Here is a 13,266-nt window from a genome sequence, read left to right as displayed (position 1 = left end):
GTTCATAGAGTAGAATAATATGAAATAACCTGAATTCGCTGTGAAAATAGCAGTGCTTCTGTGTAGAAACTATAAATTAGGGCATCATTGTTTTATAAGAAAAGGCTAACAGCCTATCACTTTGTTCTGGTATCATTTTACAATGAGATGAAATAATCTGCTTCACATAATTTTGGGAAGGAAGTAGATATAAAAATAGTCATTTAAAAAAATGACTTAAATGCACTCACTAGTAATACTTCCCTCCACCTTTCCCTGAAAACTCTAAAATAAAATAATGGCTAAAAATAGTGACAAGGCTTCTAAACATAGTTTAAAAAAACGACAAGTTTGCAAAATAATTATTTTAAGAAGGTATGATTTTAGTTGCTAGCTAACTAATGTAACTACATAGATATGTAAATTAATCATCAACTAGCTATCCCCATGATTTAAAAGTGATAGCCACAAGTAACCATTTGTAATACTGTTTTTTAGGGAGTAGGATATAGAGAGTGAGGGTGGAAGGAAGGCACTGAAGATTAATTGCATGGAATGTACTTCACTTTCTACTGTTCTTACTCATCTTCACAGTAACTGGTAAACAAAAAGTTAAGAGAAAAACTGAAACAGTTGCTTTTGCAACTTTGTTTTTGTCATATCTTGCCCAGAGATTCTGAGGGAATTATTTGTTTTATTTTTCAGACAGGGTCTCACTCTGTCACCCAGGCAGGAATGTGGTCGCACAGCTCACTGCAGCCTTGACCTCCTGAGCTCAGGAGATCCTCCCACCTCAGCTTTGTGAGTAGCTAGGACAAGAGGCACATGCCACCACACGCAGCTAATTTTTTAAAGTTATTATTTGTAGAGATGAACTCTCGCTACATTGCCCAGACTGGTCTTGAACTCTTGGGCTCAAGTGATCCTCCGGCTTTGGGCTCCCAAAGATTACCAGCATGATCCACAGCATCTGGTCCAGAGGGAATATTTTAAATGGTCTCCTCTCTCCGGCTTACCCTCAAGCTGGCTTAATTTCAGACACTGAGAAGTGAGATCACGAAGAGAGCTGTATTAGTCTCGATACTTCCTGCTCCAGCCTGCAGTTTTAGGGTTCCCAGAAACGACCATCTCCTCAGAGTTTATTCTTTCATTTGCCGAACAGTTGTCTCATACACTATTTGTGTAGAATACAGTGGGAGACATCAAGTCAAGTAAGAGGTGATTTCTGCTTTTCAAAAAAGTCGTTTACAAATACCAATAACACAAGTTAAAAAGTAAGTTAGTAAGAGGAATAAATGAACAGAGAAGATACAGATGAGATCAGAATGCCTTTAGGGTAAAGGTGTAGGAAGGTTTCATGGCAGAAGATATGATTATGATTAAGCTTTAAGCCTTTGTTTTCTTACTTTTGAGGGAATTTTTTTTTTTTTTTTTTTTTTTTTTTTTTTTGAGACGGAGTCTCACTCTGTTGCCCAGGCTGGAGTGCATTGGCACCATCTCAGCTCACTGCAACTTCCACCTCCCAGATTCAGCTATTCTCTTGCCTCAACTTCCTGAATAGCTGGGATTACAGGTGCACGCCACCACACCTAGCTAATTTTTGTATTTGCAGTAGAGATGGGGTTTCACCGTGTTGGCCAGGCTGGTCTTGAACTTCTGACCTCAAGTGATCCACCCACTTCGGGCTCCCAAAGTGCTGGGATTACAGGCGTGAGCCACCGTGCCCTGCCACTTTTGTTGTTGTTTTGTTTTTGAGACGGAGTCTTACTCTTTTGCCTAGGCTGGAGTGCAGTGGCGTGATCTCAGCTCACTGCACCTCTGCCTCCCGGGTTCAAGTGATTCTCCTGCCTCAGCCTCCCCAGTAGCTGGGATTACAGGCGCCTGCCACTATGCCCAGCTTATTTTTTGTATTTTTAGTAGAGACCGGGTTTCACCATGTTGGTCAGACTGATCTCAAACTCCTGACCTCGTGATTTGCCCACGTTGGCCTCCCAAAGTGCTGGGATTACAGGTGTGAGCCACCGAGCCCAGCCCACTTTTGTTGTTTTTAATAGGAAGTAAGTAGTTACATATCATGAAGGCTTGTGAGTAGTGTTGATAAGTAGAAATATTTAGTCCTAAAGCAATGTCAGATTGAGGTGTTGAGTAAATTTTTATCATGCAATACTCTTCTGATTTTTTTTTTTAATTTAATGGTGTTAAAAGTGAGAAGCAACTTATCAGAATGCCCTATTATAGAGTTCTTGTTTATTTTAGAGAAAGGGCTTCTTTTTAGTTTTCTTCAATACATTTTCATAACACAGTTTGTATTTCCTGTTCTACTTTGTGATAATCAAAGCCCCAGCTTGGGCCCTTCCTAAGCAGACATAGGAGACTTTTGTGGGATCATGAAGACAGACCAGTAGCTGTGGTGTTGGAACTCCTACCTTGTAGTACACTTTCAGCTCAGCAGTGATTTCATGACCGTAATAAGCTTTAAAATTTCAGAAAATATATCATTTTCCCTTTTCATAGGAGGAGGAGAGGGATAGAAAAAGGTAGTAGGAAGGCTACCTAGTAGGAAGGGAATAGTACAAAATCTAAGTGATGGGAGGTTGTTGGTTAACATTTAGATTAGCAAATTAGTAAATTTTTTCTTTTGTTTTAGAGATACTGAATCATCCATTCGAATTATGTGACCTTCCATTTAAACCTTTCAGTGTAGAGAATGGTGTAGGCCGGCCGGGCGCAGTAGCTCACGCCTGTAATCCCAGCACTTTGGGAGGCTGAGGCAGGTGGATTACAAGGTCAGGAGTTCAAGACCAGCCTGGCCAAGATGGTGAAACCCCATCTCTACTAAAAGTATTTAAAAATTAGCCAGGCATGGTGGCGGACACCTGTAATCCCAGCTACTCGGGAGGCTGAGGCAGAGAATTGCTTGAGCCCGGGAGGCAGAGGTTGCGGTGAGCTGAGATCACACCACTATACTCCAGCCTGGGCGACAGAGCAAGACTCCATCTTAAAAAAAGAAAAGAAAAGAATGGTGTAGGCAGTGCTACTGTCTCAGCAAGATGTGTCATTTCAGCTCTTAATTTATTTAGAGAAAACTACTGACATTGGAGGTGAGGAAAAATATCAGGGAAAGGCCATAAACCACCAGTCTGTTTGAGGGTGCACATTTGGAACAGGTGCCAGAAAGTCACCTAACTTCTTTGGCCTCGGTTTTTTCATCTGCAAAATTAAAAGGCTAGATTCAAAGATTACATCAGGCTTTAGGAATCATTGTTGATCATCTGGCTTTGAATGGAGGAAAATCAATTTATTTTATTTTACTTTATTTTTTTATTTTATTTTATTTTATTTTTGCCAGAGTCTCTCTGTGTTTTGTCCAGGCTGGAGTGCAGTGACACGATCTTGGCTCACTGCAGCCTCTGCCTCCTGAGGTCAAATGATTCTCCTGCCTCATCCTCCCGAGTAGCTGGGATTATAGGTGCATGCCACCATGCCCAGCTAATTTTTGTATTTTTAGTGGAGACAGAGTTTCACCATGTTGGCCAGACTGGTCTCAAACTCCTGACCTCAAGTCATCCTTCCACCTCAGTCTCCCAAAGTGCTGGAATTACAGGTATGAGGCACCATGCCAGGCCTCATTTTGAGTTTTTATTGAACTTAATTTAGAATTTATGTATGCTGCTTGCTAATTGGTATCTAACATGAAGAGCAAAGATCAAAAGAGAAAAACAAAGACCCAACTGGTTGCTTTCCCGTTTTCCCTTACTTTGCCATCTAGATCAAAGAACAGTGTGAATTTTCCTCTTGGTGACCTAGGGGTAGGGGAGCCGGGGAGAAAAACACAGTGAAGCTTCCTATTTTGTTTATTGACTTCCACCCCATGTCTTGTGTTCAACCATTAATGTAATCAATATTATTTTTATGTGATGGGCTACAATTTTGGCACCCCATCCCCCAATCTAGCAGCACAACCTTCTTTTTTAACTAACAACCTTGTCCTGATTAAGAGAGTATGTACAGTAAAGGTAAAATACTGTTTAGAGTCTACTACAGATACCTGAGGGATAATCAGAACTTTATACATATGCTTTGGCCTCTTGAATTTTCTATATCTGCTTGAAAAATATTTAAAATATTTATTCAAAATAAATTCCAAATGTGAAGTATAAACAAACTCAAAAAGACATTTCTTCTGATTTCTGTCACCTCTTTTTCTCAACTCAAAAATATCTTGTGTGAACTCTTAATTATTCAAAGGTCAATCAAGTGCACAGTTATATATGCACTTGCCTCTACCACCTCTCTCTGCCTCCTGCATTAGGTATAATGACTTCTGAAATGGTTTTGCTCTGGGAGGTTCAGTGAATTTTGAGTAAAGTTAAAATTTGTGGATTATCTGTGAATTGGATTGATTTTGCCAGTTTCGTCCTATTGGGAGATACTACAGCTGCTGGTTTTTAGTGATTATTGTCAATTCTAAATTACAGATATTAGAGCAGTGAGGTGGCAAAGAAAGTTCAAGTGCATTCAGTGAGCATTTTACCTAATACCATGTATGTGTAAGGTCTTATGAGTCTGGGCACCCTTACCCACATAGGAATGCCTAATGGATGCCAAATGTTAGAAAATCATATTCAGATTATAATATATTGCTGAGACCCAGAGAAAATTTTCATATATATTAAGTATGGTATAAAAATAATCATATAGGGGAAAATGATGGAAAAAGAGGTTATTTTTAAAGAATAAGAAATTCTAAACCTTGCAAAGATTAACAAAAGGCGCCATAATCTATGCTTTTGTTTGTAATAGTTGGCAAGACTTTCTTTTCTTTTTGTAGAAACAGGGTCTTGCCGTGTTTCCCAGTCTTGTCTCGAACTCCTGGGCTCAAGCAGTCTTTTTGCTTTGGCCTCCCAAAGTGCTGGGATTATGTGTGAGCCACTGTGGCTCCAAGAATATTTTAGAACATACAGTTTCTTTATTTTAAACCTATTTTCTCTTTCAGGCTAATTTGTGTTTTGTGGACATTGACAACCATTTTATTGAGTTGCCTGAAGAATTTCCACAGTTCCCCAATAAAGTGGATTTTATCCAAGAACTCTCTGAGGTTCTTGTTCAATTTGGGATCCCTCCTGAGGGCAGCCTACATTGCAGTGAGAGTACCAGCAAACTGAAGAATATGGTTCTGAAAGACTTGGTCAATGACAAAAAGAATGGCAATGTCTCCACTAATAACATCAGCATGTATGAGTTACTGAAGGGCAATGAAACCATAGCCCGCTTGCAGGCTCTGGCCAAGCGGACTGGTGTGGCTGTGGAAAAAATGGACCTTTCTGCTTCTCTGGGTGAAAAAGACAAGGATTTAAAACTGCAGTGTGAAGAGGCAGAACTAAGGGACTACCAGCTCAATGTACAGCTCCGAGAGGTCTTTGCTAACCGCTTTACACAGATGTTTGCAGATTATGAAGCGTTTGTCATTCAGACTGCTCAGGATATGGAATCCTGGCTGACCAACCGGGAACAGATGCAGAACTTTGACAAAGTAAAAAGAACCATAGTTTTCCTTTTGTGGTTATTAGTGGCTTTATTATTGATATTTTAAATTTTTAAGTTTTTTCTTCTTCTGTGCCTATGCTTATCCATATATTATTGATTTTGTTAACCTTTTTTAAATGCAGACTTTTCATCTTCCAGCCCATTAGGAACTTTGCTTTACCAAGTATTTTTACATTAGGTAAAATAATTTTACAAGAAAGCAAATCAACCAGCTCATTGAGCTGGTCATTAAATTGTGTGTTAAATTGCCTGTAATCTTATTTAAAATTTTTCTTTACCTTAAAGATGCTTAAATTATAGAAACAGGCTGGGTATGGTGGCTTATGCCTGTAATCCCAGCACGCTGGGAGACCGAGGCGGGCGGATCATGAGGTCAGGAGTTTGAGACTAGCCTGGCCAATATGGCAAAACCCCGTCTCTACTAAAAATACAAAAAATTAGCCGAGCATGGTGGCACACACCTGTAATCCCAGCTACTCAGGAGGCTGAGGCAGGAGAATCACTCGAACCCAGGCAGGGAGGTGGAGGTCGCAGTGAGCCGAGATCACGCCCCTGTACTCCGGCCTGGGCAACAGACAGAGACTCCAGCTCAAAAAAAAAAAAAGAAAGAAGTTATAGAAACTTACATTTTGCAGGTTTTCCAAATCTGTTAATACTGTTTGACCTTGTAACAGTTCTATTTACTCTTATTTTATGATCAAGTATAGTTAAATAAGCCTACTCCTTTTCTATGAAATCTATTTATTTAGTCTAGAAATCATTTATTTAGTCTTTATCCTATCAGAAGTCACAACTTGTCCATGTAAAGTTAACAGTTTGGTTTCAGAAGCCAAATTTCTCTATCTCATTCTAAGATCAAAGGAGAAAAAGAGTGACTAAATTAGGTTTTATGACTGTAAGTATAAAACGGTTCCAAAGACTTTGGAAAGGGAAGTCAGAAAATAATACCAGCTTTCCTTGTCCTGTGATTTCTAAGGGGTACTGGATTCTTCTGCCAGTTTTTTTTTCACCTATCTCCCAGATTTTATTTTTCAGACAGGTGCACTTAGGGTTGTATGTTAACTCTTTTAGGTCACCAGGGTGTAGTTTAGTTCTCTGCCTCTGTGATTGCTGAGGTATAATACTTGTATTGGAATGTATCATGGATTTCACTAAGTGGCCTCTCTTATGTCATGAAAGGCCTTCTAAAGGGGCTGATGCATTCCAAGAGGCTAATTTACAATATTGGAGAATTTTTGGAAATAATTAAAAATTTTCATAAAGGTACATAGTGGCTGGGCATGGTGGCTCACACTTGTAATCTCAACACTAGGAGGTTGAGGCTGGAGGATCATTTGAGGCCAGGAGTATGAGACCAAGCCTAGGCAACATAGTGAGAACTCATCTCTACAAAAAATTTTAAAATTAGCCAGGCACAGTGGTGTGCACCTGTGGTCCCAGTGACTCTGGAGGCTGAGGTGGGATCACTTGAGCCTGGGAAGTTGAGGCTGCAGTGAGCCAAGATGATGCCACTGCACTCCAGCTTGGGCTAGAGAGTGAGACCCTGTCTCAAAAAAATGAAAGATAATTTTTTTACTTCATCAGATATTTTTTCTGTTGGAGGATAATACTGTATGTTGAACAGTTATGTTCTGGTGTGCTTTGTTTTTCCCCACATCAGACAGGTAATGTGCCAACATGGTAACAAAGTTTGAGGAAGGTATATCTCACACATGAGCATGAAAAGCCAGTTATTACATTTATGAACTACAAAAGCATCCTGGTGCACTTATGTTTGAGAAAACTTCTTTAATATTAACAAGACTTCACTTCTTTAAGTGTATGCCCTTAGGTTCCTTTCTCATTAGACTCAACAATTTTTCATACTTTTTCCTATCTATCTTAGAACTAATCTGTGTATATCCATGGTTTATCCTTGGGGCAATTCAAATTCTTACCTAAATGAAGCCCTGATACATCCTTCCTTCCTAATCTTTATGTAGCCTCAAACTATATAAATGGAATTCTTTTTATATAACCCCTAAAGAAATGAAAATTTTCTGTTGGATTCCAGAAGGCTTGTAATTACCTTCACTAGGAAAATTTGCAGGACATACTAGTCCTACAAGCCAAATCTTTGATGACCTAAAATTTTATAGTCTGTGAGGGTCTGAATATCAAAAGCCAGATCTTTGGCCCACTTTTTTTAAAAAAGGCTATTTGATGTATGAAAAGTAAGATGTTTATTGGTGGAGGTGAACTGATTTCTAGAGACTACTGTGAATCTCTTTGGTTATTTGGATTTATGTATATACACCTGAACTATGGAACTACTTAAAGTGAATACGTGGATTTCTCTAAGGAAATTTTAAAAAGACCTCCTAAATTTCAGAATGAAAATAAATATGCTAGCAACAAGCTGATGAGTATTTTTAAAAGTCACCTTATGTCAGAACTTACTCCCTCTTTCCCCTTTCGCCTTCTAGCTTCTGCCATACAAAAATAAAAACCAACCCAGCAACCAAAATAGGAATTTACTTCTAAATTTACTTCCAGATTTTAGTATTGCATTGAGTCTAGAATTCCTGTACACACATGAACATGGAAGAACAACAACAAAAAAATGACACTTTGAATTAGGAACTGATTACGATGTACTGAACCATCCCATGCATCAGACAGGCTAGTAACAGGAAAGGTGTACAGCTTATTATACATGTTCTCCAAAGGCTTGCTTCTGATGGTTTTTCAGGCAGTGCTTTGGTTTTTTTGTTTGTGTTTTGGAAACGGGGTCTCACTATGTTTCTTCAGGCTGGCCTCGAACTCCTGGGCTCACAGGATCCTCTGGCTTCAGCCTCCCTAGTGGCTAGGACTATAGGTGGCCACCACCATGCCCAGCTTCCAGGCAGTGCCTTTTTTAGTTGTTAAGGCTGGGACTGTTGTGTCAGCACAGGTGTGGAAGGAATTTGACCTTGGCTTAACACTCATCTATTGATTTCTCGCAGAGTTAAAGAGTCTAGAAAAGCATTCACTTGAAGAAGAACAAAAGAATTTCACCCATAAGCATAAATTCCATGTATTTTTTTTTAAGATTAATGCTGATATGTTTATCTTTATTGTATCAGTTAATCATCTCACTACCTATGGCTTGAAAGTATATTTCATAGGCTAGGAATAGAGAACAGAAGAAATTACAACCCATTGGGGAAAGGGATAAAAATTTTTAACTGCAAGTGAAGTGGATGATTGACAATTGTATAGCAACTTCTCTGCCATCTTTCATTACTGATGCCCTCTCTTATACATAATGGTCATAAGGATCAGAATGTAAATCAATTTTGTAAAATAAGATCAGTGCTAAAGACCTAAGTGACCTACATTTTCTGAATTTAGGAAAATGGAAAGAAAAGTGGATTTTTAAGGATTTTTGAATTTCAAGTGTCAGTTTTATAAGATTTAAAAAGAATGTCCTGAGTTAACATAATTTTCAGGCTTATCGTGTAGTGTTGAGATGATCTCTTTGCACTAATAATTTCCTAATTATCTCATTACAGGCTTCCTTTCTGTCTGACCAGCCTGAGCCTTACCTGCCATTTCTTTCACGCTTCATTGAAACACAGATGTTTGCCACCTTTATTGATAATAAAATTATGTCTCAGTGGGAAGAGAAAGATCCTTTGCTTCGGGTCTTTGACTCTCGGATTGATAAGATAAGGCTCTATAATGTAAGGGCACCCACCTTGCGGACATCTATATATCAGAAATGCAGCACTTTAAAAGAAGCAGGTACATTTGCCATGCCTTTTAAATTAAATTAAAATCCATGATCGCTTTTTTCCCACAAATTGTTGACCTTATGTACAACAAAATTAATTTTCAGTTTTAGACTTCATGGCTAATCCTGGTCCGATTATCACAAAATGCTTTGTAAATTTTTGTTTCTGTTTCTGAGTCCCACTCCTACTTGACTTTCCTTATCTCTTAGTCAGAAGAGGAAAAACAATAATAAATTGAATCAAGTATGACTGGAAGGTTGCTACGATTTTTGTTTTTGTTTTTTTTGTTTTTGTTTTTGAGATGGATGTTGCTCTATCACCCAGGCTAGAGTATTGTGGTGCGATCTTGGCTCACTGCAACCTCCGCCTCCTGGATTCAAACATTTCTCCTGCCTCTGCCTCCCAAGTAGCTGGGATTATAGGCATGCGCCACCATGCCTGACTAATTTTTGTATTTTTTATAGAGATGGGGGTTTCACCGTGTTGGCCGGGCTGGTCTTGAACTCCTGACCTCAGGTGATCTGCCCTCCTCAGCCTTCCAAAGTGCTGGGATTACAGGTGCAAGCCACCGTGTCCAGCCTGACTTTTGTTTTATTCTCTTTATTGTCTAATGGAAAAATTTTTAATTTCTGTCTTGCTACTTATGTTTCCTTTTTACTTCTCACCTCTTCTCTATATCCAAGAAAGGGTAAGTATTTATTTAAAACAGTAAATCTTAGATTCTGCTTAATTTACATACTAAAACAGTATCTTTGCTTTGGTAGTGCCATTAATTATAATAGCTTCATTTATTGAAATTAAATCTGAGTCAGGCCGGGCATGATGGCTCACACCTTTAATCCCAGCACTTTGGGAGGCCGAGGCCAGCAGATCAGTTGAGGTCAGGAGTTCAGAACCAGCCTGTCCAACATGGCAAAACCCCATCTCTACTAAAAATACAAAAATTAGCCACGTGTGGTGTCGTGCGCCTGTAATCCCAGCTACTAGGGAGGCTGAGATAGGAGCATCACTTGAACCTGGGAGGCGGAGGTTGCAGTGAGCCAATATGGCACCACTGCATTCCCGCCTGGGCAACAGAGCGAGACTCCGTCTCAAAAAAAAAAGAAAGAAATTAAGTCTTAGCCAGTCTCGTCTAGGAGTGTAATATAGTCCATTAAAAAAATAATCATATTAATAGCCAACATGAGTATTTGCTATGTCAGTCATCATGCCAGGTGTTGTTCATGAATTTTTTTTTTATTTTTTCTTTTGAGACAGGGTCTCACTTGTTGCCTAGGCTAGAGTGCAGTGGCGCCATCATGGCTCACAGCAGCCTCAACCTCCTGGGCTCAGGTGATCTTCCTACTGCAGTCTCCTGGGGAATGGGTGCTACAGGCATGTGCCGCCACCCTTGGGTGATTTTTTTTGTAGAGACAGGGTTTCACCATGTTACTAAGGTAATTATCTTATCTTGGTTGGTCTTGAATTCCTGGGCTCAAGCGATCCATCTGCTTCAGTTTCCCAAAGTGCTGGGATTACAGGTGTGAGCCACTGTGACTGGCCCAGCACCCGTTTTTTTTTTTAAACAGAATCTCACTGTCACTCAGGCTGGAGTGCAGTGGTGCCATCTCGGCTCACTGCAACCTCTGTTTCCTGGGTTCAAGTGATCCTCCCACCACAGCCTCCCAAGTAGCTGGGACCACAGATGCACACCACCATGCTCGGCTAATTTTTTGTATTTTTGGTAGAGACAGGGTTTCACCATGTTGCTCAGGCTGGTCTCGAACTCCTGAGCTCAAACAAAACACCTGCCTTGGCCTCTCAAAGTGCTAGGATTACAGGCATGAGCCATCATGTCCGGCCTGGAATACTTACTTTTATTTCGTTTTATTACTGCCCTTATTTTACAGTTGAGAAAACTGAGAGGTTAAGTAACTTGCCTGTGGTTGCATAGCTGGTGATTGGTCGAGCCATGGTTTGAATCCAGGTCTGACTGATTTCTGGCACAGGAAGCCTTAACATCATGTTAGCTCTTCATTCAAGAAAGAACTATGTAAAATGTACTAGTCCACACTTATTTTATACAATTATGCCTGGTCCCTAACCTGTTCTTTGCCACATAAGCAGATACCTGTCACCTGATGGCCCTCCCTTTTGTTTCTTTCCCTTCAAATGTTGGAGTTATTTGATAGCAACTTTTCCTCTGGAGAAAAAGGAGAGGCGGCAAATGTGGAACTTCCTTGATCTGCCTGTCTTGCTTGCTTGCCTTTCCCACTTCACTTAAATAGATCAAAGTCAGGAATGATGATGCTGAAGCGTTAGTGTATGTAAGGGAGAAGTATGTAAATGATGTCTTTTATGTAACCATAGAAACATCACCCTGTCGTATTCCCACGAATCAGGGTAGATCCTTGGAGCCCCTTCAGGAAGTGGCAATTACCTATGTGGTTTTGGAAATTTAGGAAGTAGAGTTAATGAAATTGTCTATCCTTGTTCAGAGAATAAAATGAATTCCAGTGCCTTAATAGCCATTTGAATAGCATAATGCCTTGTTGCACAAATTTCATTTCTCCCTTCCTGATGGAATTTTTTAGATGGAACTAAGCACCAATACCTTAATTGTGTGCTTCCAGAAAGTCTTTCCAATTAAAATAGATTTTCTTTCAGCCTCTCAGACAGTTTGGTACTCCCACTGTCATTGCAGAAATTATATAATACTCTTGAAAATATACCACTGTGGCCAGGCACAGTGGCTCACGCCTGTAATCCCAGCACTTTGGGAGGCTGAGGAGAGCAGATCATCTGGGGTCAGGGGTTCGAGACCAGCCTGGCCAACGTGGTGAAACCCTGTCTCTACTAAAAATAGAAAAATTAGCTGGGCATGGTGGTGGGTGCCTGTAATCCCTGCTGCTCGAGAGGCTGAGGCAGGAGAATCGCTGGAACCCAGGAGTTGGAGGTTGCAGTGAGCTGATATTGCACCATTGCACTCCATCTAAAAAAAAAAGGAAAAGGGGCAACATAAACTGATTCTATGAAATATTTATAAAGGCACCTTGTTCTTAAGTCACAAAATTAGCAGCTCCCACAGTGTGTTCTGTTTATCACACAACTACCATTACTGCTTGTTCTCCCCTTTTAAGTAATCTCCAGGCAGAGGATCGGAGACCTAGTCTTGCTTCTAAAATATTATATTTGCTCTTGACAATTCAGTTGATTAAAATGTTTAAGATCAGGTTTTATTTATTTGTTTGTTTACCTGAGAAATAGGTCACTGTTTCTGGGGTCTTTGAGACATCTTCCAACATCCCTGACTTTTAGTGGCTTTAAAATAGAAATGTTTAATAATCACATCTTAACACTGACCTATTTTTTCTTCCAAAGGCCAGTTTCTTATCCTCTGAACATTCTAAATGCCTGGTTATTTAACTTTTGCTGTATTACCCTCTTGATCTAATAAACACTCGTAAATGACTCCTACTAATGAGAATGTGACTGCTGCTAAAAGTGAGGTAATAAACTTCACACCATTGCTTGTTTTTACCGATGGAGAACCATGAATATTTAATAGGTCTTTGTACAAAGAAGTAAAGTTAATAAGGCCATTGTGCTTGTGTCTTCTCTTTAACTTGTATTTCAGCTCAAGAAAAGTACTTTATTTGCTATCATTTTCTTTAATGTTGTACTTAGAACCGTATTTTTGTGTAAGAATATTGAATTTCTCACTTAAGGGAAACTGTTTCAATACAAAATTGTAGGTTTTTCAGCCCCGCTGCCCTGATTTTGACAAAGGCAGAAAATACCATGAAAATCAATCATCCAATATTTACTTAAAGTTAACGTTTTTATACTTACATTATACTAATTTCTGAAGAGCCTTTGTAAAAATCTATTTCAAGACCGGGCGCGGTGGCTCACGCTTGTAATCCCAGCACTTTGGGAGGCCAAGGAGGGTGGATCGCCTGAGGTCAGGAGTTCGAGACCAGCCTGACCAACATGATGCAACGCC

General features: G+C 39.7%; 1 protein-coding gene and 1 non-coding gene across 5 annotated transcripts in view; one reads left to right on the top strand and one right to left on the bottom strand.

The window, feature by feature from the left end:
• Positions 1-13,266, top strand: part of DENND5B (DENN domain containing 5B) — a 203,312-nt gene that overhangs the window by 130,435 nt on the left and 59,611 nt on the right. For all 4 annotated transcript variants that reach the window (XM_025401854.1, XM_025401853.1, XM_025401852.1 and 1 more), the window contains 2 exons: positions 4,976-5,512; positions 9,060-9,291. In XM_025401854.1, the coding sequence (XP_025257639.1) occupies positions 4,976-5,512; positions 9,060-9,291 (769 nt within the window). The remainder of the gene's footprint in view (positions 1-4,975; positions 5,513-9,059; positions 9,292-13,266) is intronic.
• Positions 7,181-7,284, bottom strand: LOC112635715. The gene has a single exon (XR_003122048.1). It is a non-coding gene; the product is annotated as a small nucleolar RNA U13 (small nucleolar RNA).

This window comes from Theropithecus gelada, chromosome 11, assembly GCF_003255815.1.
Source record: "Theropithecus gelada isolate Dixy chromosome 11, Tgel_1.0, whole genome shotgun sequence".
NCBI lineage: Eukaryota > Metazoa > Chordata > Mammalia > Primates > Cercopithecidae > Theropithecus > Theropithecus gelada.
The sequence above is the reverse complement of the archived record's forward strand: the minus strand, read 5'-3'. Positions and strand labels throughout refer to the sequence as shown.